Here is a 24,938-nt window from a genome sequence, read left to right as displayed (position 1 = left end):
TATGGGCATGAAGGCACATGTTGGTAACTCCAGCCCTTGCACGACTGTGGCAAAAGTAAGTTTGAGAACAGCCTGGGCAACACAGCAATAACCTACCTCAAAAAACAAAGACAAACACGGCTGTGGGGCGCACGCCTTTAATCTCAGCACTTGGCAGGCAGAGGCAGGTGGATCTCAAGTTAGAGGCCAGCCTGGTCTACAGACAGTTTCAGACCAGCCTGGGCTACACAGAGAAATCTTGTCTCAAAAAAGCAACAACAAAAACAAAACAAAAAAAAAACAAAAACAAGTACCAAACAAACAAGACTCAGTTCATCCTACAGATAAAAGCTGCAAGTCTTAGGCTTCAAAATATGGCTAATTGAGGGGACATTGACTATCTCATGCAGTTTTGGTTACTGGCCCCTCCCAGGTTTGGGGGTAACCAGTGCATATATCCAGGTATGGGGTCATGACCCAGGGTATGCCAATCATGGGTCCCCACCCTCTAAGTGGTACCCCAGATAGCCAGTGCTGGGGAAATTAGTTGAGGGTTAGGTCAACATGTGGAGGACAGAGCCGAGAACTCTGCCAGAATGTCTAAAGTAACACTGTCTAAACCAGATAATCCTAACTCAGCACTCCAGAGTTTAGTGAACAAAAAAAAATTCTTATTAGGATAAGATACTTCTGTTTTCTTTCGGTTACTAGTGAAGGTATAGTTGCTGCTATACTTGACTTCTCAGAAGAAAAGCCCAGTGGGGTTATGACGGGAAAGCCTTCTTTTCTTAGTTATACTGTTTAAGCATAGACATTTTTTTTCGCCTTTTGGTTTTGCAAGACAAAGTTTCTGACTGTCCTGGAACTCACTCTGTAGACCAGGCTAGTCTGTAATTCAAGAGATCTGCCTGCCTCTACCTCCTGAGTGCTGGTACTACAGGTGTGTGCCACCACTGCCCAGTGACGTTGTCTGTCCAATAGCTAGCCTTATTGACTCAGGTTACCAATATAAAGCTAAATGTCAAAACTGTATTTAAGTTTTGGCATGTGTAAGTGGTTTTAAAAAGTATCGTTAGGGGAGTGGAGAGATGGCTCAATGGTTAAGAGCACTGACTGCTCTTTCAGAGGACCTAGATTCAATTCCCAGCACCCATATGGCAGCTCACAATTGTCTGTAACTCCAGAGGGAATTCACACAGACATAAGTGTTGGCAGAACACCAATGTATATACAAACTAAAAAAGGTATCTCGCTAGTATATATTTGTTGTGCAGCGAAGGATTTCACACACACTTCGACCATGCTGACTCCTGTAGCACAAATTCTAATTAGCCTTAATAACAAAAACCCAGAGACAGTTATCAGGGTAAATGCTCAAAGGTTTAGAGGGGTGGAGGAGACAGTCACTAGAGAGACCTTTTACCTCTACTGAATTCTCAGACCAAAGTGGGCAAGGCCCTGTCTCCACGAATCCTCAGACTGAGTGCCCTGTGCTCCTGTCTCCTCCCGCCTTATACCCCTCTCTCTGCCCAGCCGTGTCACTCCTGTCCCCACCTCCCTAGCGAGTCACCATTGCTTGGCTCTGTTTCTCTTTTAGACGGATTCAATCCCACGTAGTCCAGAGTGGCCTCGAACTCTGCCTCTGTCTCCTCGAGTGCTGGGACTAAAGGCGTGTGCCACCATTGCCCAGCAAGAATATATTTTCAATAAAAGGGTGAAAAAAAAAGAGACATGAGCTCTCAGTAGTTCCTGCTGCCGTTATGGACTCTCTTAAACCATAAGCCCAATTAAATTTTATTTTTAAGTTGCCTTGGCCATGGTGTTTGGTCACAGGCACAGCAGAGGCAGTCAGAGGACAACTCTGTGAAGTTGTTCTTCCTCATTGCTTTTGTATGGATTCCAGTGCCCTGACTCAGGTTGCCAGACCTCAGTGGCCAGGGCCTCTCACCCACTGGGCTGTCACACGGCCTCTGAAGTCACTTTAAGAGGCTGGTTTTTAAACTCCTTCTGTGCCCGCAATCTCAGCCTCTTGTGACTTTATTCTCCATGGCTTCTCACGCAGCCTTTACCCACCTTCTACAGCGCTCTTAGGAAAGACAGTGCAGTACATTCCACGGCTCAGACTGCTCAGTGCTGTTAGCACTGGCTCCGCAGAGCTCTGGAGGAGTCAGCCTTGTTACTTTTCAAGTGCAGCTTGCTTTCTGCTCTTTCAGGCTGCTGCATCCCTTTGCTGGAATGTGACAGCTTCCCAGTTCCTCTCTCCGGGCTAGACCTACTGTCTTTCAAGTGGACCTTCCCTTTGGCAAGCCTACCTTACTGACCCCTCTGGAACAGGCATTTCTCCTGGGTACCCTGTCACACCATCTCTCTCCAGAGAAGCTTAATTTTAGCCTTCACTAAGCTCTGAAAGGACGGTGGCCTGTCCACCTTGCTAGGAAGTCCTCGGTACAGGAAAGGCACCCGGTAAGGACTGACCAGATACCATGTGCTCGGCTGTCTCTGTCTCTAGTAAGTTATGTGGTTTTCAGGAACATAAAACGTGAGTAGTGAGACCTGGTTTTTTTTTTGGGGGGGGGGCCCAAAACAAACAAACAAAAAACAACTGGAAACTTTCTGAGCACCGCGTGATGAAATGACGAGATTCTTTGCTTAGGCGGTCCACAGGCAGGACGTCAAACCCAGGAAAGATCTAGTATGTTTTCCTCCCACAGGCAAGAGCAGCAAACACAACTCTGCTCACAAAGCCACGGAGGATGGTTTCACGGATAGCTTTATTACAGTGCTAACAATCGGGACTCCGCACAGCACCTTGGCCTTCTGAGTTTGGTTAACTGGTTACAGCTGCTACTGGAGCTTTTTCCTCACATATCGGCTTTCAGGAGAACGTACTCAGTGGTAACTAAGCGACGTTAATTTGATTAAAGAGTTTATCCTTAATGACCTGAGACATCAATCCGTGGATGGCTTCTATGGTAGTTTTACAGCTGGAGAGAAGAAACACATAGCATTACACAGGGAAGGCCGCTTCATCCACCACTTCCCCTCACGCTCACCCCGAACGCCCGAGAACGACACTTCTCTTCATATTCACAAACCACGCCAATTGTTCCCTGAGATTTTAAAAAAACTTTTCTACTTTGCCTGTTAAGTGTGTTACTGCTGACTAGACATTTCATAAAATGACGACATAAACTTTGATATAATTCCTTTGATATAATTCGTAACAGTTATTTTTGCTGCTCAGTGGCTTTGGGAAAATTCTGCTTTTGAAGACAACTGAAATTATACATTCATTAAGTACCTACATAGTAATATTCAATAATTACATACATTACAATATTATGTTAAAATATAGCATTCTTGGGATTGCAAGGTGGTTCAGTTGGGTAAGGGCTCTTGACCTGACCACTTGAGTTAGAGCCTCAGATCCCAAGTGGTAGAAGGAGAGAACAGCTCCCACCAATGTCCTCTCTCTCTCTCTCTCTCTCTCACACACACACACACACACACACACACACACACACAGAGCAGTCAATGTAAAAGACTGAAAATCTGTCATTCCTTAGAATAATTTTAAAGAATTCTGTTTCCTGAAATAACTATAAACATCCACTAGAGAACTGAAGGTCACTTAAGACTTTAAAAATGATAAAAAAAAACTCAGAAAAATCAATACCAAAACAAAAAACTCCATCAATATTCAGAAGAGTTAACTTTTTATTAAAGTAATTCCCAGTTTTCTTTTTATTACTACCCTTGACCTCCCTACTTTGTTGCTGTTACAAAAGAGAAGAATTCCTTGAGGAAAAGATAACAACAAACAAGCTCCAGAATGGATGGATAAAAACAAAACCAAACCCTCCAACCCCCAAAGTAACAAAAAACCAAAACAAAGAAACAAATACCTCAGGACAAACAAAGGACAAGAATTCTGTAAGAAAATTTTTGCTTCATAATGGTTTGGCTGCGGATGTGACTTAATGGTGAAGCAGGAGCAAGGCCACAGTGCAAGCACCCAGCATTGAGAAAACAAAAGCAGATACAATTGTGAGTTCTGCATACAAAACAGCCACTCTCTTCTTGTGGATGTGGTGCCAGAACCAGAGCCCTGTGCACAATAGGTAGTGTGACCTGTGAGCCACTGCTCTCCACCGGAAGGAGCAGAACATAAGATGGCTCCAGTGGACAAGATAACTTCATCTGCCCTCCTCCCTTCTTCCTACGGAACAATCTTTTGTGTTTGTTTGTTTTATGCCCAAAGACAATTTAATTAGAGGTAAAGAGCAAACAGCACAGGTGGGAATCCTGGCAGGCACCAGGAGGAGGTGCAGGAAAGCCCTGCCTTTCATGTTTGGCAAGGGATAGCAACAGCTTATGAAAAAAGGGGAACATCGCCCCAAGAGTGGAAATGGGCTAGTGAGCTGATGGAAGAGCCCCCCAAACCCTACAGATCAATGTCAAAACAGACCAGTGAGTCGGCTTATAGCTGCCCAAATGCTCTCTTCCTTCTGCCTGTATCACACTGAGTTCAAAGTTTTGTGGCAGCAATGAGTCTTTTCCGCCCTGTGCAGTCTGTGCGCCAGAGGGCCACACTCTCGTCTCCCAACTTATCAGAGACCACATCCCAAGGAAGGAATTAGGAAGTAAAATATGGGATGCTAAAATGATGCAGAAAGAAGAATTTTAGCATAAAGAGTTAAGAGAGAATCTTTTCTATTTGGTAAATTTAAGAAATCTTAATTCTTCAGAACTGTTTAGCTGAGGAAAGGGTAAGCATGCTTTCGTAAGCCTTCCCCCTCAAAGGCTCTCCTTGTCCTCCACGTGGCCAGCCTGTAAGGGGGATTTGGTGTTTTCTGTGAGACTCCTAGATCTTGAATTGAGCTTTCTATTTTGCCTAATATCCTCTAAAATTTCAAAGTGTGAATTTAAATTTACACGTCTTTTTGAAGGTCCAAGCAGATAACACTCGGGCATCTCTTAAATTACAGCTGCCTGAACCACAGGGAACCAGGATTTACTGTCTGCAGATACTGAGAGGAGTGGGCAGGACCCAGCATGCGGACGCTCACCTGTCTCTAGTTGCTTTGGCAAGTTTATCTTCTGACTTCCGGTCGTGTGTTTCTAAACCCAACATGAAACTCCCTCGTCCCAGCTGGGCCTCCGACTGCTCTAACTTTTCAGACAAGTCAAACACCTGGCCAGTGGTATAGTCCGCGTTCTGTGGAGAAAACAGCATCATGTCATTGTACAAGGTCACCATGAAAGAAATTCTACTGCCTTCAGGGACCACGTACATATAAAGCAAGCCCTCCACTGCAGAGTTACACGTACAGCTTTTGTACTTGTTCTGAGATAGGGTTTTGCTAGCTGGCCTTTGGCCTTACTCTGCTGAGCAGCTGGCACTACGGGTATATCACGCATCCTGTCCAGCCCCTCACCCCGCTGCCCAAACACCTACCCACCCACACCCTCTCGCTTGTTGAGAGTCTCACTGTGTCACCCCGGCTGGCCTGGAACTCAAAGAGATCTGCCTGCCTCTGCTTCCCAGTGTTGGGATTAAAGGTCTGTACCACCATACCTGGTTAAAAACTGAATCCCCACCCCCACCCAAGACACCTACACCTACACACACACACACACACACACACACACACACACACACACACACACACACACAATCAATTTATATATCTGTGTCAAGACTGATGCTGGAGATTGAATCTACGATCTTATATAAGCCAGGCAATCACATTAACCAAACTGTAACCCCAGGCTTAACTGTAAAATTCTCACTGTATTTGAGACAGGAGGGTCATATAGCTCAGGCTTGGCTACAGGCACATGCCACCATGCCTTGCTAACTGTAATATTTTAAAAAGGTTGTTATGAGACATCTCCTATTTTAGTTTTCATCTGCAACTGGCAACTGTAAATGTAATCAAGGCTCATCAAGGCCTGGCGTCAGGCTGGCGAGGCAGCTCAGGGGGTAAAGAAACTTTACCACGCACACTTGTCCTCATACTGCCAAGCTGGACCACAGGGACTAGCAGGTACCTCCACCTGCCTTTACTGCGCTGTCTTAAGTGTTCTCTCCCTGCCCCCAGCGTCACTTCTGATGGCAAGTGTACTTGTCTCTAAGGATATATAAGATGCTTAGCAGTGCTTGGCACACAGGATACATAATATTTGCTATTATGATTGCTTTCCTCTTTTATTTTTGTTTAAAACAAGGGAGTCCCATGTGGGCCAGGCTGGCCTCCAGCTTACAGTGTGGCATGGAGATGTGAACTCCTGATCCTCTTGACTTGGCCTCTCCAGTCTAAAGACTGGCATTACAGACATGTGCCACTGTACCAATTCGCTCTTTCTAATCCTGCTACTTCTAATAAAAATGCAAACCCTGTCAAAATTATGTTTACAATAATAATAAATAGGATCAAGTGAGTCTTTCCAAGAATACAACACACCAAACAAAACACTAGTAGCCATTCATTGAGACTTCACTGTACACCAGGCACGTGCTAACTGCCTTATGTAGAGTGCCTCAATGCACTCAGTGATGCTTAGTGTCACCGCCACCACTTCACACCCAGGCTCAGCTGCTAACACTGGACGTGAGGCACATGCCTATCATCTCAGCACTCAGAAGTTAGGGTCATCCTTGGCTACACAGCACCACAAGGCTAGTCTGGACCACAGGAAATAAAACTGCTCCTAAGTTCTAAATATATACCTATGAAATACATACCCATCCAACCACATCGGATTTTAATGATGTATCAGGAAAGACTGAGTTAATGTTTTCTTTGCCTGGTATTTGTAATGATCTTCAGATTAATTTTCAGGCTCTCTTTTGCCATTTTAATCCCCATGCTCCTCAAATAGTCGCTTTTACTCCAGCCCAGCAGTGAGCCCTTGCTCTGGCCCACGGCAGATCTTAAGGAAGAACATGTGGTCTAAGCAAAGCTGGGCAAACCCAGGAGACACTGCCTGAGAATGTGCAGGGATATGGAGGCGGGCTGTTGCCTCTGAGCAGTAAGCACAGAGGCTGTGAGGCCAGAAGCTAAAGCTGCCAGCTGTTTTCAAAATGCAGACTGAACGTGAGCCTGGCAAAGCGCAAAGAAGCTGTGACTCTGCATCACTTGGGAAGGAACCTAACGTGCCCAGGAAGTTCCTTCCCTGATTCGGTATCCTGCTATTTCTAACCATGGGAGTGGTTCTCAACCAGGTAAGACTGTGACCCTTTAATATAGCTCCTCATGTTGACGATCCCAACTGCAAACTTATTTCATTGCTCCTTTCTAACTGTAACTTTGCTACTGTTATGAATCATAATGTAAATATCTAATATGTGACCCCTGTGGGACTGAGACCCAAAGGGTGAGAAATACTGAACTATACTGTTAAGTGTCAGAGACTCACCTCCTATCTGAGGCAACAAACACAGTCCTTTTGTTTTTCCTCTACTAATCTCTTTAAGGTACAAGCAGATCTTAGCCCAGTCTGGTATTCTATCTGACATGTAGATTTGGTGGTCTCGGTGGTACTTTGAATGGAATTGGCCCCCATTATCTCATAGACAGTGGCAGTACTAGTAGGTGTGGCTTTGTTGGAGGAAGTGTCACTGTAGGGGTGGGCTTTGAGGTTTGCTATGCTCAGGATAATGCCCAGTGTCTCAGTTGACTTCCTGTTGCCTTCTGGTCAAGATGTAGCCAGCACCACACTTGCCTGCACACCTCCATGCTCCCCATCATGATGACAATGGACTGAACCTCTGAAACTGTAAGCGAGTCACCCCAGTTAAATGTTTTCTTTATAAGAGTTGCTGTGGTCATGGTGTCTCTTCACAGGCAGTAAAAACCCTAAGATAGTCTCTCTGGCCCATGACACCACTGAATTGCCCAGCATCCACATCTAACTTGGTGGAGAATCTTGTTACAGCTTTGATGTTGTATCTTTCTGTGAAATAAGTTTCAAATATTAAATAGCCTTTTTTCTTTTTCTTTTTTTTTTTTTTTTTTTTTTTTTTTTAGTTTTTCGAGACAGGGGACTGTCCAGGAACTAGCTTTTGTAGACCAGGATAGCCTCGAACTCACAGAGATCTGCCTGCATCTGACTCCCCCCACCCCCTCAGTGCTGGAATTAAAGGCGTGCACCACCGCTGCCAGGCATTAAAGAACTTTAAAACCTAGTTAAAATTCAAATTAATTAGGTACAATGGCACTTACCCGTCATCTGAACAATTAAGCACCTGAAACCAGGTGTCAGTAAGATGGCCCAGTGTGTACAGGTGCTGCTGAGACTAACAACAGGGGTTTGGTACCTGGGACCCCACAGAAGGATAAAACTGACACTGCTGGGTTACCCTTGACCTTCGAGTGCCTGAGTGACCTTGAGTTCGAGTCTACATTAGGCTTCCAAGTAGGACTAGCTCAAAAAAACAAAACAAAACAAAATTCAAAGGAAACAAGTACAGTACTTACAGTGAGCAAGCTCGAGGAACTCAGGGTATTCACCCAGTATTTATTCCACAAGAGCTCAAGTAGTTTACGATCCAAAGAGGATTTGAAATATGAGACTTCTAAGGCATAGTATCTGCAAAACAAAGTACACATTGGGTAAGTGGAAAAAATATACTGTTACATTTCATATAAGTCCTGGTTACATTTAAGCAAATTATATTTTATATTCAGATAATCATATAGTTTAACAACAGGTTCCTTTGTTTTCAGGTGACATGGCTCTAAATCTGTCTACTAACCTTTCTTCTTACACACACACACACACACACACACACACACGCACACCCTTCTGTAGTGCCCCAAAATTTCCAAGAAGCTAGTAACAATCAGAATTCCTAAATGACAGGTGTAGATTTGTAGTCTGAGTTCAGCAGTTCTATATAACAGGCTCTAAAGGAGCCGCCCTCCAGGGTCAGCTGTAAGTTCTCAACCTTTGTAAACACATGAGCAGTGACATACGGATCTCCTACTGCTTCCTTTTTTTGAGTTTCTTTGAAAAGTGCACCTTACAGTAGGTCCTAAGGTGCCTAGAAGAACTTCTATTGCTTTGAAAGGCGGTTCACTTATAATCATGAAGTACCAGAGAAAATTTAGTTAAATATCTGAAAAACATTATTGATGGAGGAGTTATCTGTCTATGTTTCTTTCATTGATTAATTAATAAAGAAAACTGCCTTGGCCCTTTAAGAGACAGAAAATTAGGTAGGTGGAGTAGACAGAACAGAATTGTGGGAACAAGGAAGTAGAGTTGGGGAGACACTTCAGGCAGTCGCCATATGGAGTCTCCATGCTTCTCCTCTCTGAGATGGATGCAGGTTAAGATCTCTCCTGGTAAGCCACACCTCGTGGTGCTACCCAGATTACTAAATATGGGTTAAAGAAAGATATGAGAATTAGCCAATAAGAGGCTAAAACTATGGGCCAGGCAGAGTTTTAAAAGAACACAGTTTCCGTGTAATTATTTTGGGTGTAAAGCTAGCCGGCGGCCGGGTGGCGGGACGCAGCCCTGCCGTTCCTCACTACAGATTGGCGCTCCAACGTGGTGACTAAATCCACTTAAAAACCTGAGAGGGCTTTAAATAAAGGAGAGAGAGAGTTTAACACAGCTTTTTGCTGTTTGCCTGGACATGCTGTAGAGAGATCTCCTGTTTCCGCAATAGCGGCAGGAAAAAAAAAAAAAAACTGAGTCATTTTAAAACGCGGCTTCCTGGTGCTGTGCTGCCAATGCAAACTCTGGCTATAAAGCATTTCAATGGCTTTTATGGACTGGATGTTTGTGTGCCCGCTGGGGATAGGAAAGAAAGTACTCTGAGACCATGCTCTGAGGCAGGAGTGGCTCTGGCTCTGCTCCGCCATGCTGAACTGTGCTGACCTCAGGCAGGAACTATCGTAATTACCATGATAACAGCGCAGTTAAGGTTTAGACTTGGCTGAAAACAGGCGGTACCATATTACCTCTACATGGCAACTTAAGTTTTTAAGAAGTGCTTAACCTTTTAAGAAGTGCTCCTGGATAGTAAAAAAATTACAGATTCACAATAGGAAAGATTCAGACATAGAAGGCCTTTAAATGGGTCACAATGTTGGATAAATGTACGTAGGCTTGAGAGCGAAAGAGAAGAAAAAATATAGAAAATAAAGTTAATGCCTTTTAAAAAAAGGGGTAAAGTCTTTAAAGAGACAGAATAAAGTAAAGTGATAGAGTGAAAATAAGCCACGTAAAAATGGAAAATTCACAGAGAGTCTGGATTATGTATTTTATTGTGTTTTCTTTGAAATTTTTGACTGTAAAGGAGCTAAGTACAGAGAGACATTTCATTATATGGGCTGCCAGTCTAGACCAGAATGGACACCTTAACGGTATGACTTCAGGATTTGGATCTAAGAACATGATGCTTTGGAAAAGAGTTTCTTCTTTTGTTTTCACAGAGGACAAGACTCTGTGGATTGCTTCTATCCCAATATGGTATGATAGACCACGCCCTCCTGAAAGGTTGCTATGAACATCTTCAAAAAATTACTTCACTCAACTGCCAACTGAGAGGAACCTAGCACACAGGTTACACCATGAAAGACCTAAATAACAGCGCCCCCATTCAGCAGGAAGCAGTTTGGAGAGAAAAAACTGCGCCCATTTTCCCAAATATTGCTTATAAATGTTCTTTTACATTTAAAGGGGGAGATGATATAGATATGAATTTGCATTGGTATAGATTTTAAGGTCAATTTTGTTATATGTATATGTATTTCTGATCTTGATTAAGATATTGTGATTGTAGTTCATTTTAAAAACTGTAATGTATAATTAGGAAATATAGGTTGTTAATGGATAATTATTGATAATAGTTAAGCTTGTAGTCATGTTATTAGATTTTCTAGATATGTAGAGATATATTTCAGTTAGATAGACATTCTTCATATCTTTCAAAGACTGCAGAATATGGCATTTAATGTTTTAATAACTTAGGGTTTTTCATGACAATGAGACACGTCTGCTCCTGGCAGCACCAATCTACTTCGAGAAGAAGATGGGCATCGAAGAGGCTACTTATGGAGTTTGTTAGCCATTTGGGCAAGAAACTGCTCTTGGCTGGACTGTTCCATAAACTGGACACAAAAAACCCGCAGAGAGAGGACTGCTGAACTTGCCTAAAGGTGAGATGGTCTTTCGGGGTTCCTGATTCATGAAAGAGTCTGCGAGACGTTCTGCAGGACACAGCAGAAAGTGACTGAACTATCTTTGGAATTTCCTGCTTCATGAAAAAGTCTGCTGAACACTATGGGCCTGAAGGCTGAAGATGGATGCCCCAACGGTACAGAGGAACTTTGGGTGACTGTCTAGGCAGTGAGATGTCTCTGTCATTTCTAGAGTTTGAAAGTTACAAATGACTTGTTTACTTAGGTAATATTATATCCTTCTGGAGTCTTTGATGGAGTTGAAGAATAAATAGATAGTTATAGATTTCCTTAGTTATGATAAAAGATAAAATAGATTTAAATATTGTAACTGTAATACTTGCTTGATAACTGTTTTGTTATATGTAATTTTGCTATGTTAAAGTTGAAGCCTTTCTTTTTTGTTTAAACAGAAAAAGGGGAAATGATGGAGGAGAGTTATCTGTCTATGTTTCTTTCATTGGTTAATTAATAAAGAAAACTGCCTTGGCCCTTTAAGAGACAGAAAATTAGGTAGGCGGAGTAGACAGAACAGAATTGTGGGAACAAGGAAGTAGAGTTGGGGAGACACTTCAGGCAGTCGCCATATGGAGTCTCCATGCTTCTCCTCTCTGAGATGGATGCAGGTTAAGATCTCTCCTGGTAAGCCACACCTCGTGGTGCTACCCAGATTACTAAATATGGGTTAAAGAAAGATATGAGAATTAGCCAATAAGAGGCTAAAACTATGGGCCAGGCAGAGTTTTAAAAGAACACAGTTTCCGTGTAATTATTTTGGGTGTAAAGCTAGCCGGCGGCCGGGTGGCGGGATGCAGCCCTGCCGCTTCATTCAACACATTATTATTATTGGAAGACAAAGTCTTGACATATAGTCCTGGCTAAGCTGGAACTCACTACGTAGATCACGGTGTCCTCAAATATCCAGAGATCCCTCATCTCTGCCTCCTAAGTGCTGGATTAAAGGTGTGCGTGACCATAACTGACCTTCTTTCTTAAAGTAATAGATATTTAAATCTCTTAGCGTGTTCTATAAACCAATGGATATAGGAAGCACAAGAAACTCCTCTGAGAAATTCATCATTAAATCGAAGTGAACTATGATAAAATATACTCACCAATAGTGACTGGTGCTCCAGTGTACACATAAAACAGCCCCTACCACTATACTAGAGACTCTACTTCTCTAGTGTGGTGGTGCACAACTTTAATCCCTGCACCGGGGAGGCAGAAGCAGGTGGATCTTTGTGAGTTTGAGGCCAAGCCTGGTCTACAAAATGAGTTCTAGGACAGCCAGAGCTGTTACACAGAGAAACCCTGTCTCTAAAAACCAAACCAAAGCAAAACAAAACAAAACAACAACAACTAAAGCAAACAAACAAAACCCAACTTAAAAAAAAAAAAAAAGAACCCAGCTGGTCATTTGGAGCCAGAACTGCCTGAGAAGCCCAAGGTAATGCTTATAAAAGTATTTAATGGGCTGGTGAAGTGGTTCAGCCAGTAACAGAAGTTGCTGGGCAAAGTCTGGAAACCTGAGTTTGATCCCTGGAACCCAAGTAAAGACAGAAAGGTAGAAAGAGAGCAGACTCCACAGAACTTGTCCTGTGCTCTCTCTCCACACCTGTACCATGCATGGCACGTGTGTGCACACACACACACACACAAAAGAAAAGTACATTAGTTTGTTTGGACAAGAACAAATTATGTGAAGGAAACCCATGCTATGTTGGGGTCTCATCTGTTCGCAATGAATCTTTAAACAGTTCGCTTATAACACTGAAACATAAGACTAGTTAAAAACTCACAAGGAGCTGGGAATGGTGTCATATCCACCCCTTTTAATCCTAGCACTCGGGATGCAGAAACAAGCAAAATCTCTGTGAGTCTGAGGGCAGCCTGGTCTACACAGTGAGTTTCAGGACAGCCAGGGCTATGTATAAAGACCTTGTCTTAAAAAATGGAAACCAAACAAAACCAACCCACCAAATAGAACTCCTGAGGAACAGCTTATTGATGGGGTGCTACAGCAGGCACAAGGTCCTGGTTTCAGTACTCCTCTTAAGGTTTTATAACTTAAACTACTTAACATATCAGAGCTCCCACTGCTGAAGACATCACATGGTTGGTCACAGGATGCAGTGGTCGGAATGAGAATGGCCCTCATAGGCTCATATATTTGAATGTTTAGTGGCTGGACCTGTTTGCAAAGGATTAGGAGGTGTGGCTTTGTTGGAGGAGGTGTGTCACTGGGAGTGGGCTCTGAGGTTTCAAAAGCTCATGCCATTCAGTTTTTTCTCTTTCTGCCTCTTGTGGATCAGACATAAGCTCTCAGCTACTGCTCCAGCCCTATGCCTGCTGCTGCCATGTTCCACACCATGGTCATCATGGACTAAACCTCAAGAGCCACAAATGCTTTATTTTATAAGTTGACTAGGTTATGGTGTTTTGTCTTGGCAATAGAAAAGTAGCTAAGACACAGGACACAGAGAAAACAAGCAGAAATTGGGTGCAGGCCCTTCTTTCCGGCTAGCCCTCATAATGCTGGAGCATGCTCTACAGGCTACTGGGGAAGAACAGTCATCAACAGTTTTATCTGTGTAAACAGTTTTGGATCCTGTGTGCTACGATATCAACCTGTTAACTATGTGGCCTCTAGTGCAACAGCGGCCAGTCTGTTCTGGGGTCATCAACTGTTACCTGATTGCATTTAAGGCCCACTTCATAGGAATCCTGGCCTCGTCCTGCCCTCCTGGTCACAAGTCCTTGGCTGCCCTTGGTGGAGGAGCTATTGCTGTTACTTTACTAGATGGACAGGAGCTAATCAAACTGCCTTCTAAACTATGTTATACTCGTATGTTATTGCGGCTGGCAGCCTCGGTCAGATGAGCTTCTTATTGCAGGGGTAGCAGTAACTGCAGACTCATAGCTGGCTGCTGGGTTAGAATAACCGATAGTGGAATGCTCAGCTATGAAGTAGATACCAATATCAACCCTTTCCCCAAGATCAGGAAACACCATGGAAGAAGGGCAGAAAGAGCCAGGGGAGGGAGGGTGAACGGTGTGGAATAACGGCTGCCAGGAATGTCATGGCCACTCTTAACTCAGGGCAGCTGTGTTTACCTGCACTAGACTGGGTCACAGGCCCCACCTTCCCCGAGGATTTATACACAGTGAATGGGTGCTGGGGGAGGGAGACTCTTTCTCCACTGATGTGCTCACTGGCAATGCTCCTGTAAACAATGCTTAAGCAGCCCTGATGTAACTCACTGGGTCATCAAAAATATAAACTCCACAAAAACCCCACAAGAGATAAAGCATCAAGGGGATGAGTTGGGAAGAGGAAAGGGAATACGTAGGAGAGGGTGGAAAAGGGTAATGGGAATGAATATGATCAAATGCATCATATGCACATACAAATTTCATAATGAAACTTAGTTATGTATAATGTGTATACTGTAATAAAGTAAATAAACCAAAACTAGATAAGCTATAAGGAGTATCTTCAGTCTTATTACTTTGTTGGGTTTACATAGGTATATGTTAAACAACTTATCTAGTATGTGCTTAAACATTTAGCATATCGGAGGCTATATTTCAAACAGATTGGAGAGGTTAGGGCGGAGCTCAGTGGCAGGGACCTGAGCAGCAGATAGGAGGCTGCAGCTGATCTGCCGCAGACGGCTGCCCCTCAGATGGGTTGTGCACTGTGAGCAGGAGTAGCACACGGCAGCCAAGGTATCCCTTCAGGGCGGGGTAGGAGATACAGAGAAGAGGGGATATTAGATAACCACTCGTTTATTTAAGCAACAATTTAAAAGTGCCCACCTTTTTCTTTGCTATGCCTGATTTTAAATGCAAGGACACGGCAGTGAGTAATACTGTCCAACAGCAAGGAACTAAAAACATCCCATGGTGACGGCTAAGAAGGAAAAGGTACACATGACAGAAGGAGCTACTTGAGACAAAGTGGTCAGCGTGCAGTTTCTGCTGCGGTGCTCTGGAAACAGACCTTGTGCAGCAGTTAGCGAGCCAGTGACACGAGGGTGGGAGTCAGCAGCTCACCTGCTATAAGGACGAGTGTAAGGAACAGCAGAGCTGGGCTAGACTTCAATCACAGAGGGCTGTGTAGTCCACAAGGCTATCTAACGGACCTTATTCTGGGTAGGATGGAACATTATGCTGACATACACTTTTAACAGCATCAGCCCGGCTGGCTCATCCTTAGGGGTGAAGGGCAGACATAAAAAGACTAGGTATGGGCTGAGTGCTAGTCTTCGGCTTCAGAGGGTAGTAGCGTGGGTGAAGGAGGCGGCAGAAGAGGTGGGGAGATAAAAACTGCCCTCATTGACTTGGCTTTTTTAACTTGGAGAAAAGCTTTTGCTAAGAGAAAACTGGGCATTTAAAAAATTACATTTAGCTGGGCGGTGGTGGCGCACGCCTTTAGTCCCAGCACTCAGGAGGCAGAGGCAGGCGGATCTCTGAGTTCGAGGCCAGCCTGGTCTACCAGAACTAGTTCCAGGACAGGCTCTAGAAACTACAGGGAAACCCTGTCTCGAAAAACCAAAAAAAAAAAAAAAAATTACATTTACTTATTGTGTGTGTACATATTAAGTGTGGATGAATGTACCACGTGGAAGTCACAGGACAACTGGCAGGAATAAATTCTCTTCCCATTGTATAGGCTCTGGGGATTAAATTTAGGTCGTCAGCCTTGGCATCAAGCACCTTTATTCACTGAGCCATTTTGTCCCCCAAATGGTGTTGTCCCCCGTCCCCCCCCAGACAGGGGTTCTCTGTGTTGCCCTGGCTGTGCTGTAACTCTCTCTGTAGATCAGACTGGCCTCAAACTCACAGAGATCCGCCTGCCTCTCCTTCCCAAGTGCTGGGATCTCTCTGAGTTCAAGGCCAGCCTGGTCTACAGAATGAGCTCTATAATTGGCTCCATAGCTACCAAGAAACCATGTCTCGAAAAAACAAAATCAAACAAACAAATAATAAAGGTACATATTATAAAATGAATTTTGTCTGAGTATTTCTCATGTCTCTGGCTGGATGATTTCTGAGTTTTGGTGCTGGGGTTGAGAGGGCCTTGGGAAGGACAGGCAGGCTAAGCTCTCTGCTGTGTCATATCTGCAGCAGCAACAACTGTTTAGTCACTCACTGTTTGCAGTGCACGCCAAAATCTTCTATTTTATTAAGTGGGATAGTCTGGTATTCAGAAGGTCCTTCATCAGGAGGTTTGTAGCCCTAAACAAAACAGAGAAAGTAGAAAATGAAAAATAGCATAAAGCAGAGCCCCCTACTTCTTCTCAGCAGCTTCTTTATGTATGGGACCACGTAGCAAGCCTTTTCATCAGCTGCCAGGTCAAAAATAACAACATGGACACTTATTATTAATTATGAAAGCCTGGCTTTTTAGCTTAGGCTTGTCTCAACTAGCTCTTATAAATGAAATTAACCCATTTATATTAATCTACGTTCTGCCATGTGGTGTTTCCTCTGTGTCTTGATGGCAAATCTACGCACCTCAATGTCTCCTCCCAGATCCTCTTCTACCCAGAAGTCTCACCTATTCTCGCCTGCCTAACTATTGGCCATTTAGCTCTTTATCAAACCAATCAGAGATACATCTATACAGTGTAAACAAATATTCAACAACAGGATCAAACTCTGGAGAGTCAAATAGGAAGCAACAATATTTCAATAACAGGCCTGCTGACTCACACATGCTAATTTTAGTACTTGGGAGGTAGAGACAAAAGGACCATTGCCTTTGTGAGTCCAGGAGAGTCTACATAGCCAGCTCTAGGTGAGCCTGGGCTTAGAGTGTGATCCTATCTTAAAAGCAAACCAAACCAAACAACACTTAGAAAGAATTGCTTCTCCTGGACCCTGACACTGTTAGCTGTTCTGGCGTGGCTTGGTTCACAGCTTCGTTTTTCCTGTTTCTGGTGCTGTGTCCCTGTGCTTGTAACTAAGTTGATTTTAGCTCCCTCAAGGAAGGAGACGGATTTAGCTTGTTTCTCTAGTACTTGTCAAAATGCCTTGGGCACACAAATGTTTCTTAAATAAAATCCTCTGTCTGGCAAGATTAATATGTAACATAAACGTGTTATCTTTTGATATGGACTAGAGCAGTTTGCAACTCTGTATCTTAAAATTCTTCTACACATACACAAAGATACTACATAGGTTGTATATATAGCTCAGGGTAGAGTGCATGCCTAGAACCCCAGCACTGAAAAAAAAAGTTCACTGATTAAATGTGAGAAGCTAAATTTAGAGCCCAGAACTCATACAAAGCTGGGCTTAGAAGTGCACATCTGTATCACTAAATTTATAGTCAGGTGGAGGTGGAGACAGACTCCACAGAACAGCTGGCTAGCCAGCTGTACAGAGAGAAAAGTAAAAGAGCTTGTCCCAGTCAGGGTGGAAGGAGAGGACCGGCACACCAGTGCCTGTACCCAGCCTCTGGGCTGGCACACGTCTATAATCCTACTACTGCAAGGCAGAGCTACATAGTGAGTTCAAGGCTGGCCTACACTACAAGAGACTGCCCCCTCACAGCCCCTCCATCCAGTTACCTTTGGATATGTCCTAAAGGCGCCAAGATTCACTTTTCCAGCAGATATTGTTCTGGTCGGGTCAATCTACAAGAGATATATGTTTAATGTTGGTCAACATAAACCATATGCTCCCCTGAATCAACACTAGAACCCCCCAAACAAGTAAATATAGCACTATATATGTGGACACCAAAAGTAGCAAATAATCTGTAAAGACGAACAAAAATTAGAAAAGTTCAATGAAATGGGAATACTTTATAGACTAGAACTAAGTCCTCATATCACCAAAGAATATCTGTTTAGTATCATGTAAGCTGTGCATGCTACTTGGCAAGACCATGTCTTCAAAACAAACTGGTGAGTTTCAGCACTCTGGAGGCAGAGGCAGGTGGATATCTCTGAGTTCAAGGTCAGAGTGGTCTACAGAACGAGTTCCAGTACAGCCAGAGCTACACAGGGAAACCCTGTCTCATAAAACAAAACACTCAATAAACAAACAAATGAATAAATGAAAGTAATAAACTAGTTGAGAAGTAACCTGTCCCCTTTAATAGATGAACAACTGTTAGTTTCCTCCTAAAAAAAAAAAATCTAGATTGCACCTCAAACACTCTGGACATAAAGGAAGACAGGCTCTAGCCACTTCAGCTTCTCCAGTTCGCCCTGATGAAATGCCTGGGAGAGCCGAGACGCTGACAGGTACGGGTGGAGGGTGGGATGCGGGAGGCTAGGAACATCCTATCAGACTGACAACAGAGCAGCTTCCTCACTGTACTCTTCCCATTTTCTAGTATTCTTTTTTAGCAATCTTCTTGAAGAACATAGTAACTGTTTTTGTATAAAAGGAAAACTAAAACAAGCCGGGTGTGGGGCACGCCTTTAATCTCAGCACTCAGGAGGCAGAGTCAGATGGATCTCTGGGAGTTCCAGGACAGACTGGTCCACACATCCAGTGCCAGGACATTCAGAGCTACATAACAGAGAGACCCTGTCCCCAAAACAATGACAATAACAAAAATCAAAATTAAATCAAATCCAAAACCAAACTTTGAAGGGCTGGAGAGATAGCTCAGCAGTTAAGGGTATTTGCTGTTCTAACTAGGGACCTAGGTTTGGTTTCCAGCATTCACATGGTGGCTTCCGACCACCTCTAACTTCCAGGAGTCCCAGGGGACACAATGCCCTCGTGTGGCCTCCACAGGCACTAGGCACAGGTGTGGTGCACAAAGTTAAATCTTAGATTTTAAACTACATCTTGTTTATTTCATGTCAAGGCCAGAGGACAACCTGAAACGTCAGTTCTTCCTTCCACCACCTGGGTCCTGGGGATTAAACTCAGGTCACCTGGCTTCGCAGCAAGTGCCTTTCCCCATGGAACCACCATGTTGATCCTAAAAACCAGGCTTATAATGTATTTACTAAAGCTTGGAGGACTGAAGATACTGTTTGGAGATAGAGAGAGCTCTGACCTAGCATATGCAAGGCTCCAGGCTGACCTCAGTTACCATAACAACAATAACAACAACAAACAACAGAGCCACTGAAATGGTGCTGTGGGCAAACGTGCTTACTGCCGAGTCTGAGGACAGAGTGGCTCCTGGAACCACATGGTAGAAGGAGAGAACCGTCTCCCCAGGCTGTCTACTGACCTCCCCACATGACATAGCATGTGCCTATCTCTCCCCCAGCTTCTGATACAAACATATAAAGCCAAAAGCACACACACAATAAATTTAACGCTGAAATAAAGAAGTACTAAGAAAGAGAACAGAGAGGCAGGAGAATCACGAGTTCTATTTGGTTGAACACGGAGGTTAAACAAAGGACAGCTTGGAATATATGAGACCCTGTATCTGTTTTTAGATTTATTTTTAAGCTATATATTACTGCCTGCATGTCTGTATGTGCACCATATGCTTGCCTAGTGTCCTTGCAGGTCAGAGGAAGGTATCAGATACCCTGGAACTGGAGTTATAGATAGTTGTGATCCTCTGTGTCGATGATGGGAATCCAACCAGGGTCCTTTGCAAAAGCAGATAGCCTATTTCTTAAAAATAAATAAGTAAATAAAATAAAATAAAAAGTACTTACCACCACGGCTACGAATGGTTCCTGGAACTGCTGGTTCAGCATCTGTGTACTAACGTCAATCCCAGAGAGCCAGCAGCCATAACCAGGGTGGCTATGGTACCAGCCAATAGCATTTTCAAGGCGGCCAACCTAACACAGGAAAGAAAAGGCTTGCTTGAGGTACGGTTTAATCTCACAGATATGGCCAGTCACAGGCTTTATGCAGCACTGTGGTCTGATACAGTGTGCAACACGTGCTGCTTTGAAGTCAAGGAATTCTGAATAGATGATACTTGTACAGTATAAAATTATCAGGGCACATGAACAGGGGCACTTGGCTCCCCTCTTATTGTCTCTCCCCTCAGCACAGTGCTATCACTCTAGCATCATATACACCCTTGTAGAGATAGTCCACAAACATCTCTACACAGTTGCGTACTACATAGGACATTCCGTCATCTGTCTGTCTGTTGCTCTATCTATCTTTTAAAATGGACAAACTGTTCTGGAACAGTTCCATGTAAGTAAATACACAGATAGCTTTTTAAAAAAAATTAATTTATTTTTATTTTATGCGCATTGGTGCTTTGCCTGCATGTATATCTGGGTGAGAGTGACGTGTCCCCTAGAACTGGAGTTACAAACAGCTGTGAGCTGCCATGTGGGTGCTGGGAATTGAACCCAGGTCCTGGAAGAGCAGTCAGTGCTCTTAAACCCTGAGCCACCTCCAGCCCTGAGAGGTTTGTTTGTTTATTTTTTTCCAATTGTATTTTTGAGACAGGATTTAGCACTGACTGTCCTAGAACTTGTTATGTAGACCAGGCTGGCCTCGACTCACAGAGATCTGCTTACCTCTGCCTCCTAGATGCTGGGATTAAAAGCGTGCAACAATGCTGCCCAGCAAGCTATCATTTCTTTCTTTCTTTTAAAGCCTGCCCACATAGTCATTAATAGGTGCACCACCGTTTATTTATCTGAGTTTCTACTCAAGAATACTTAATTCCTAAATTTCCTCTCTTTCTTTCTTTCTTTCTTTCTTTCTTTCTTTCTTTCTTTCTTTCTTTCTTTCTTTCTTTCTTTCTGAGGGGTAATGGGGATACTGAACTCAGGGCTTATGAATGCCAAGCATGAGCTCCACCACCAGTTATGCCTATAGCCTACAATATTTTTTTGTTTAAACATACTGACAGTGACTGAAAATCTATCTGAATAGAATGCCCCCCCGCCACCTATATTATAAACCTCACTAGACTTTTAATATTTTACATAAAAACTGTAGAGTTTAAAATATGAAATTTAGACAGTATACTGCCTTTAATCCCATCACTTGGAGGCAGAGGCAGGTGGATCTCTTTGAGTTCGAGGCCAGCTTGGTCTGTACAGAGTAAGTTCCAGGACAGGCTCCAAAGCTACAGAGAAACCCTGTCTCAAAAAAACAAACAAAAACAAAAACCCCACGAAAACAAACAAAAAACCAAAATAACAAAAAAAATTAAGAAAATTTAATGTGAGAAGGCCATTTTAAGTTCAGAAACCCAGATGTCACCTTGAGAGTTATTACATGTTAAGAAACGCTATTTTCACCTGCTTGGCATTTTCGATGTATGCAGCCATGTACTCGTAGGCAGCGGCCTGAGCATTGACGCGCGTCTCGGTGCCCTCGACAGGCAAGGCAAAGCTGTCCATGATGATCATGGTCTCACCATCCACTTTCCCGAGCATCAAACCCATCACTTCCAAGTTGCCTCCTGACCTGGCATGCATCACCATTTTCAGTAGGGCCAACGCTGAGATTTTGCAGTATTTAAAGTAATGGTGACTACAAAAAAAGAAAAGAAAAAAAGAAAAGAAAATCACAGTGTGATTAAGGTTCTTACTTAATGTACAGTTTAAAAAGACAGCAAAATATTGAACAAATATTGATGGGGTTTACAGTGACGGAAGGGGGTGTGGAATGTGGGAGGAAAAGGAAGCAAGTACAAGGGGCTTGGAAATAGCACGTCACAATGTCACAAGTTATAGCCCTCCCCAGCCCCCACCTCCGAGAAAAATGAAGAGTCTGAGATAAGATTTAAATATACTACTGAAGGGAGGGATTATCAATTCCATTTTTTCCTCCATCAACATGGAATTATCATATCTCTGTTTACTCTCTCAAGCCTAAATTTATTTAATTATTGTGTGTGTTACATGTTCATCAGTGTGCCACCAGATGGTACATGAAGATGACAGGGAGCTGTTGGGTGTCTTCCTCGATTTTTTTTGTTTGTTGAGACAAGAGTTTCTCTGTGCATCTCTGGCTGTCTTAGAACTCACTCTGTGGACCAGGCTGGCCTTGGAACTTTGAGTGCTGGGATTAAAGAAATGTGTCACCATGCCCATACATTTTCCTTTATTTTATTCTACTTTATTTCTTTGAGGGAGAGGCTCTCTCTAACAGGAAGCTTATTGTTTTGGAGAGGCGGGGTGACCGGCTTACACATCTTCCTGTCTCTGCTCTCTGTACATGATTCTAAGGTTAAAGACACAGACAACCAAGCATGGATTTTTACATAAGTGCTGGGGATCTGAACTCAGGTCTGCTGCTTAATAGCAAGCACTCTTACCTACTGATCTGCAGGATTCAAATTTTACAAACGTGGCCTCTGAAATCCATCTGTTTAGGTTTAAATCTTGCTCATTTAATGTTTATGTAAATAGGTATTTCACAGTCGGTATGAAAAGTACACAAAGAAGTGTACTTTAGTACACTTTAGCTTAGGCCCCAAAATACTAAAATCGAAGATGCTATTAGCCTTATTAACCTGCCTCTTAAGATACTCTGTGTGCTGAAGCACATGGCTTCCTTCTCATATCATCTTGAAAGTTAAAAAGTAGATCTAATGTCTCCACTTGTCCTGTGACTACAATTTTGAGTTTGTCATCATTGTATGTAACTCTTGAACAACACACACATTTAAAAACCACGATGTAGCTTACGTGTTTGAATGAACATAATGCCAAAGATGCTGAGGAAAACTGACAGTTTATATCCATCTAAAATGTGCAGTTTGGGGATCAACCAGGTAATCTACGCAGGTCACTCAGCATCTCCAATGCTTTCTGGATGTCTGCCTGGAGAAAGCGACCAAGCACAATTTCCAGCTATTGCTAGATTTCAACCAAAGCTCAAAGACACCGAGACCTAGTCTTGGAAATCAACACATAAGTTTAAAAAAACTGGCTCTTCTTTCCACTGGGGAAAAAAGAGAAAGACAATCATGTCTGTGCTCTCATTACATATGGTTCATCTAGAACTTTTTTCTTTTTCTTTTTCTCTTGGCTTTTCAAGACAAAGTTTCTCTGTAGCTTTTGGAGCCTGTCCTGAAACTAGCTCTTGTAGACCAGGCTGGCCTCGAACTCACAGAGATCCGCCTGCCTCTGCCTCCCGAGTGCTGGGATTAAATCCGTGTACCACCACCGCCTGGCTTCATCTAGAATTTTTTATTAAATTATTTCATAACATCACCAACAGCTAGGTTTATTTCTGTCTTACAGGTAAGTTTGGAAACTTTAGTTTCCTAAGGCCAGTCAACAGTTTAAGTGACAGCTGTAATGACTTGATTTTCAGTCTGTTGCACCTGAGCTCATTGCTATAGTATGATCGTGAGGTGAATTTCTGAACACATTTGCTGGTTTTCCTACTTACTGAAAAGTACAGTACTGGACTGTCATGATTATCACGTGACATGAAAATCTGCAGCCAAGTGCCAGGCCTACAGTAAGTACTCAATAAATACCATGGAAATAGAGTACCGACAGGTAAAGCCAGCTTTGCTAACAAGACAAAACTGGAAACAGTGATTCCTTTAGACAGCATCTTTTCGTGATTGTTTCCCTCACTCTCCTTAACAGAGTCTGCTCTAAAAAATCTTTTGACTTCTCAGTCCCAGAGATACATACATGGATTTGGTTAGGGGGCAAATAGCCATTAAACTCCATTTCCTAATTCCTGGCTTACATGAATCATTGTAGTAGTATTTTCGAGAACTGGGAAGGGGTTTGGTATGTCTCTAAATTGGTTACAGGAAAAAAGTGCTAAAGAAAAAAATCTCTTAAAGATTTTTCTTTTTTCTTTCTTCTCTCTCTCTCTCTCTTTCTTTCTTTCTTTTTTTTTTGCTCAGTGGCCTGCTAATTCAATTTCTGAAAACAGCCTCGCTCTTCAGTTTAGGATCCACTGAAGGCTGCAACAAGGTGCATGTAGCCACCAGGTTCAAGGCAGATTGTGTGAGAATTCTGAAAATAATCATGTCTGAAAGTGATGCCCTAAATCTGCCCTGTACATCCCCTGGAGGCAAGTCGGTTAAAGAAACTTCCTGGAAGGGGTGTGGAAGCAGGCCCCAGAGCAGGGGTTAGGCTCTACCACCCCGAGAAGGCAGACTATAAACACTGTGGGGGGGGGTGTTCTGTGGTCGCCCCCGCGAAAGCCAAGCGTCCACCCCCTTCGACTCCCGCCATCCCTTCCCTCCCGTGCGTCTCGCCAGGGACCTCCTCACTCCTTAGTCCAGGGTTTCGCCGCCAGGATTTCTTGCTGTTGTTTTTTGTCATATTTGTAGATTTCATCGATACTCTGCGCTTCCTGCATGTTGTTGGCCAATTCCCAGGTTTTCTGGGCCATACCACTCCCGGAAGCCGCCATGGCCGAGGGACCGGAGAGGTTGTCGCCTCCACCCCACTACCGAGATGCAACTTCAGTTCTCTGGGCCTCCGCGTGCGGGCTTTGCACCTTCCCCACCGCGGTGCACACTCACTGGCCTCTCGAGGTAGCCATGACACTTACGACCGGAGGTGACGTCGGTCCAGACCATTCGGGGGGCCGGGGCGCTTCGGCGGTGCCACGCGCCAGAAGACGCCGAGAGGCCGCTGAGCTCAGGACAGCTTTGTGGGTGAAAGGATGACATGCTGGCTCGGAAAACCGTACGCGGGAATTGCGAGGGACACAAAGTTTCGGTGCGGGAATGGTTCGGCCTTCCGCCCTGCCAGGAAGGAATCGGCCGTCCCGGTCCGCACTGCGCAGACTCAGCCCCCGCCATGTTGCGTGTGGGTGGGGCTTGGACTGGGAGCTCTGGGGTCGCTTTTTTTTTTTTTT

General features: G+C 43.7%; 1 protein-coding gene across 1 annotated transcript; it reads right to left on the bottom strand.

Annotated features, from left to right (window-relative positions):
- Nucleotides 1-2,731: 2,731 nt before the first annotated feature.
- On the bottom strand, nt 2,732-24,621 carry Cops5 (COP9 signalosome subunit 5). The gene is made up of 8 exons (XM_038348198.2): nt 24,346-24,621; nt 21,395-21,629; nt 19,832-19,960; nt 17,759-17,824; nt 16,336-16,421; nt 8,463-8,574; nt 5,049-5,197; nt 2,732-2,963 (listed from the first exon to the last, which is right to left on the bottom strand). The coding sequence occupies exons 1-8, from the start codon at nt 24,486-24,488 to the stop codon at nt 2,879-2,881; spliced, it is 1,005 nt and encodes a 334-aa protein (XP_038204126.1). The 5' UTR covers nt 24,489-24,621; the 3' UTR covers nt 2,732-2,878.
- Between the last annotated feature and the right edge of the window lie 317 nt (nt 24,622-24,938).

Source organism: Arvicola amphibius, chromosome 11 (genome assembly GCF_903992535.2).
Source record: "Arvicola amphibius chromosome 11, mArvAmp1.2, whole genome shotgun sequence".
In the NCBI taxonomy this organism is placed as follows: domain Eukaryota; kingdom Metazoa; phylum Chordata; class Mammalia; order Rodentia; family Cricetidae; genus Arvicola; species Arvicola amphibius.
The sequence above is the reverse complement of the archived record's forward strand: the minus strand, read 5'-3'. Positions and strand labels throughout refer to the sequence as shown.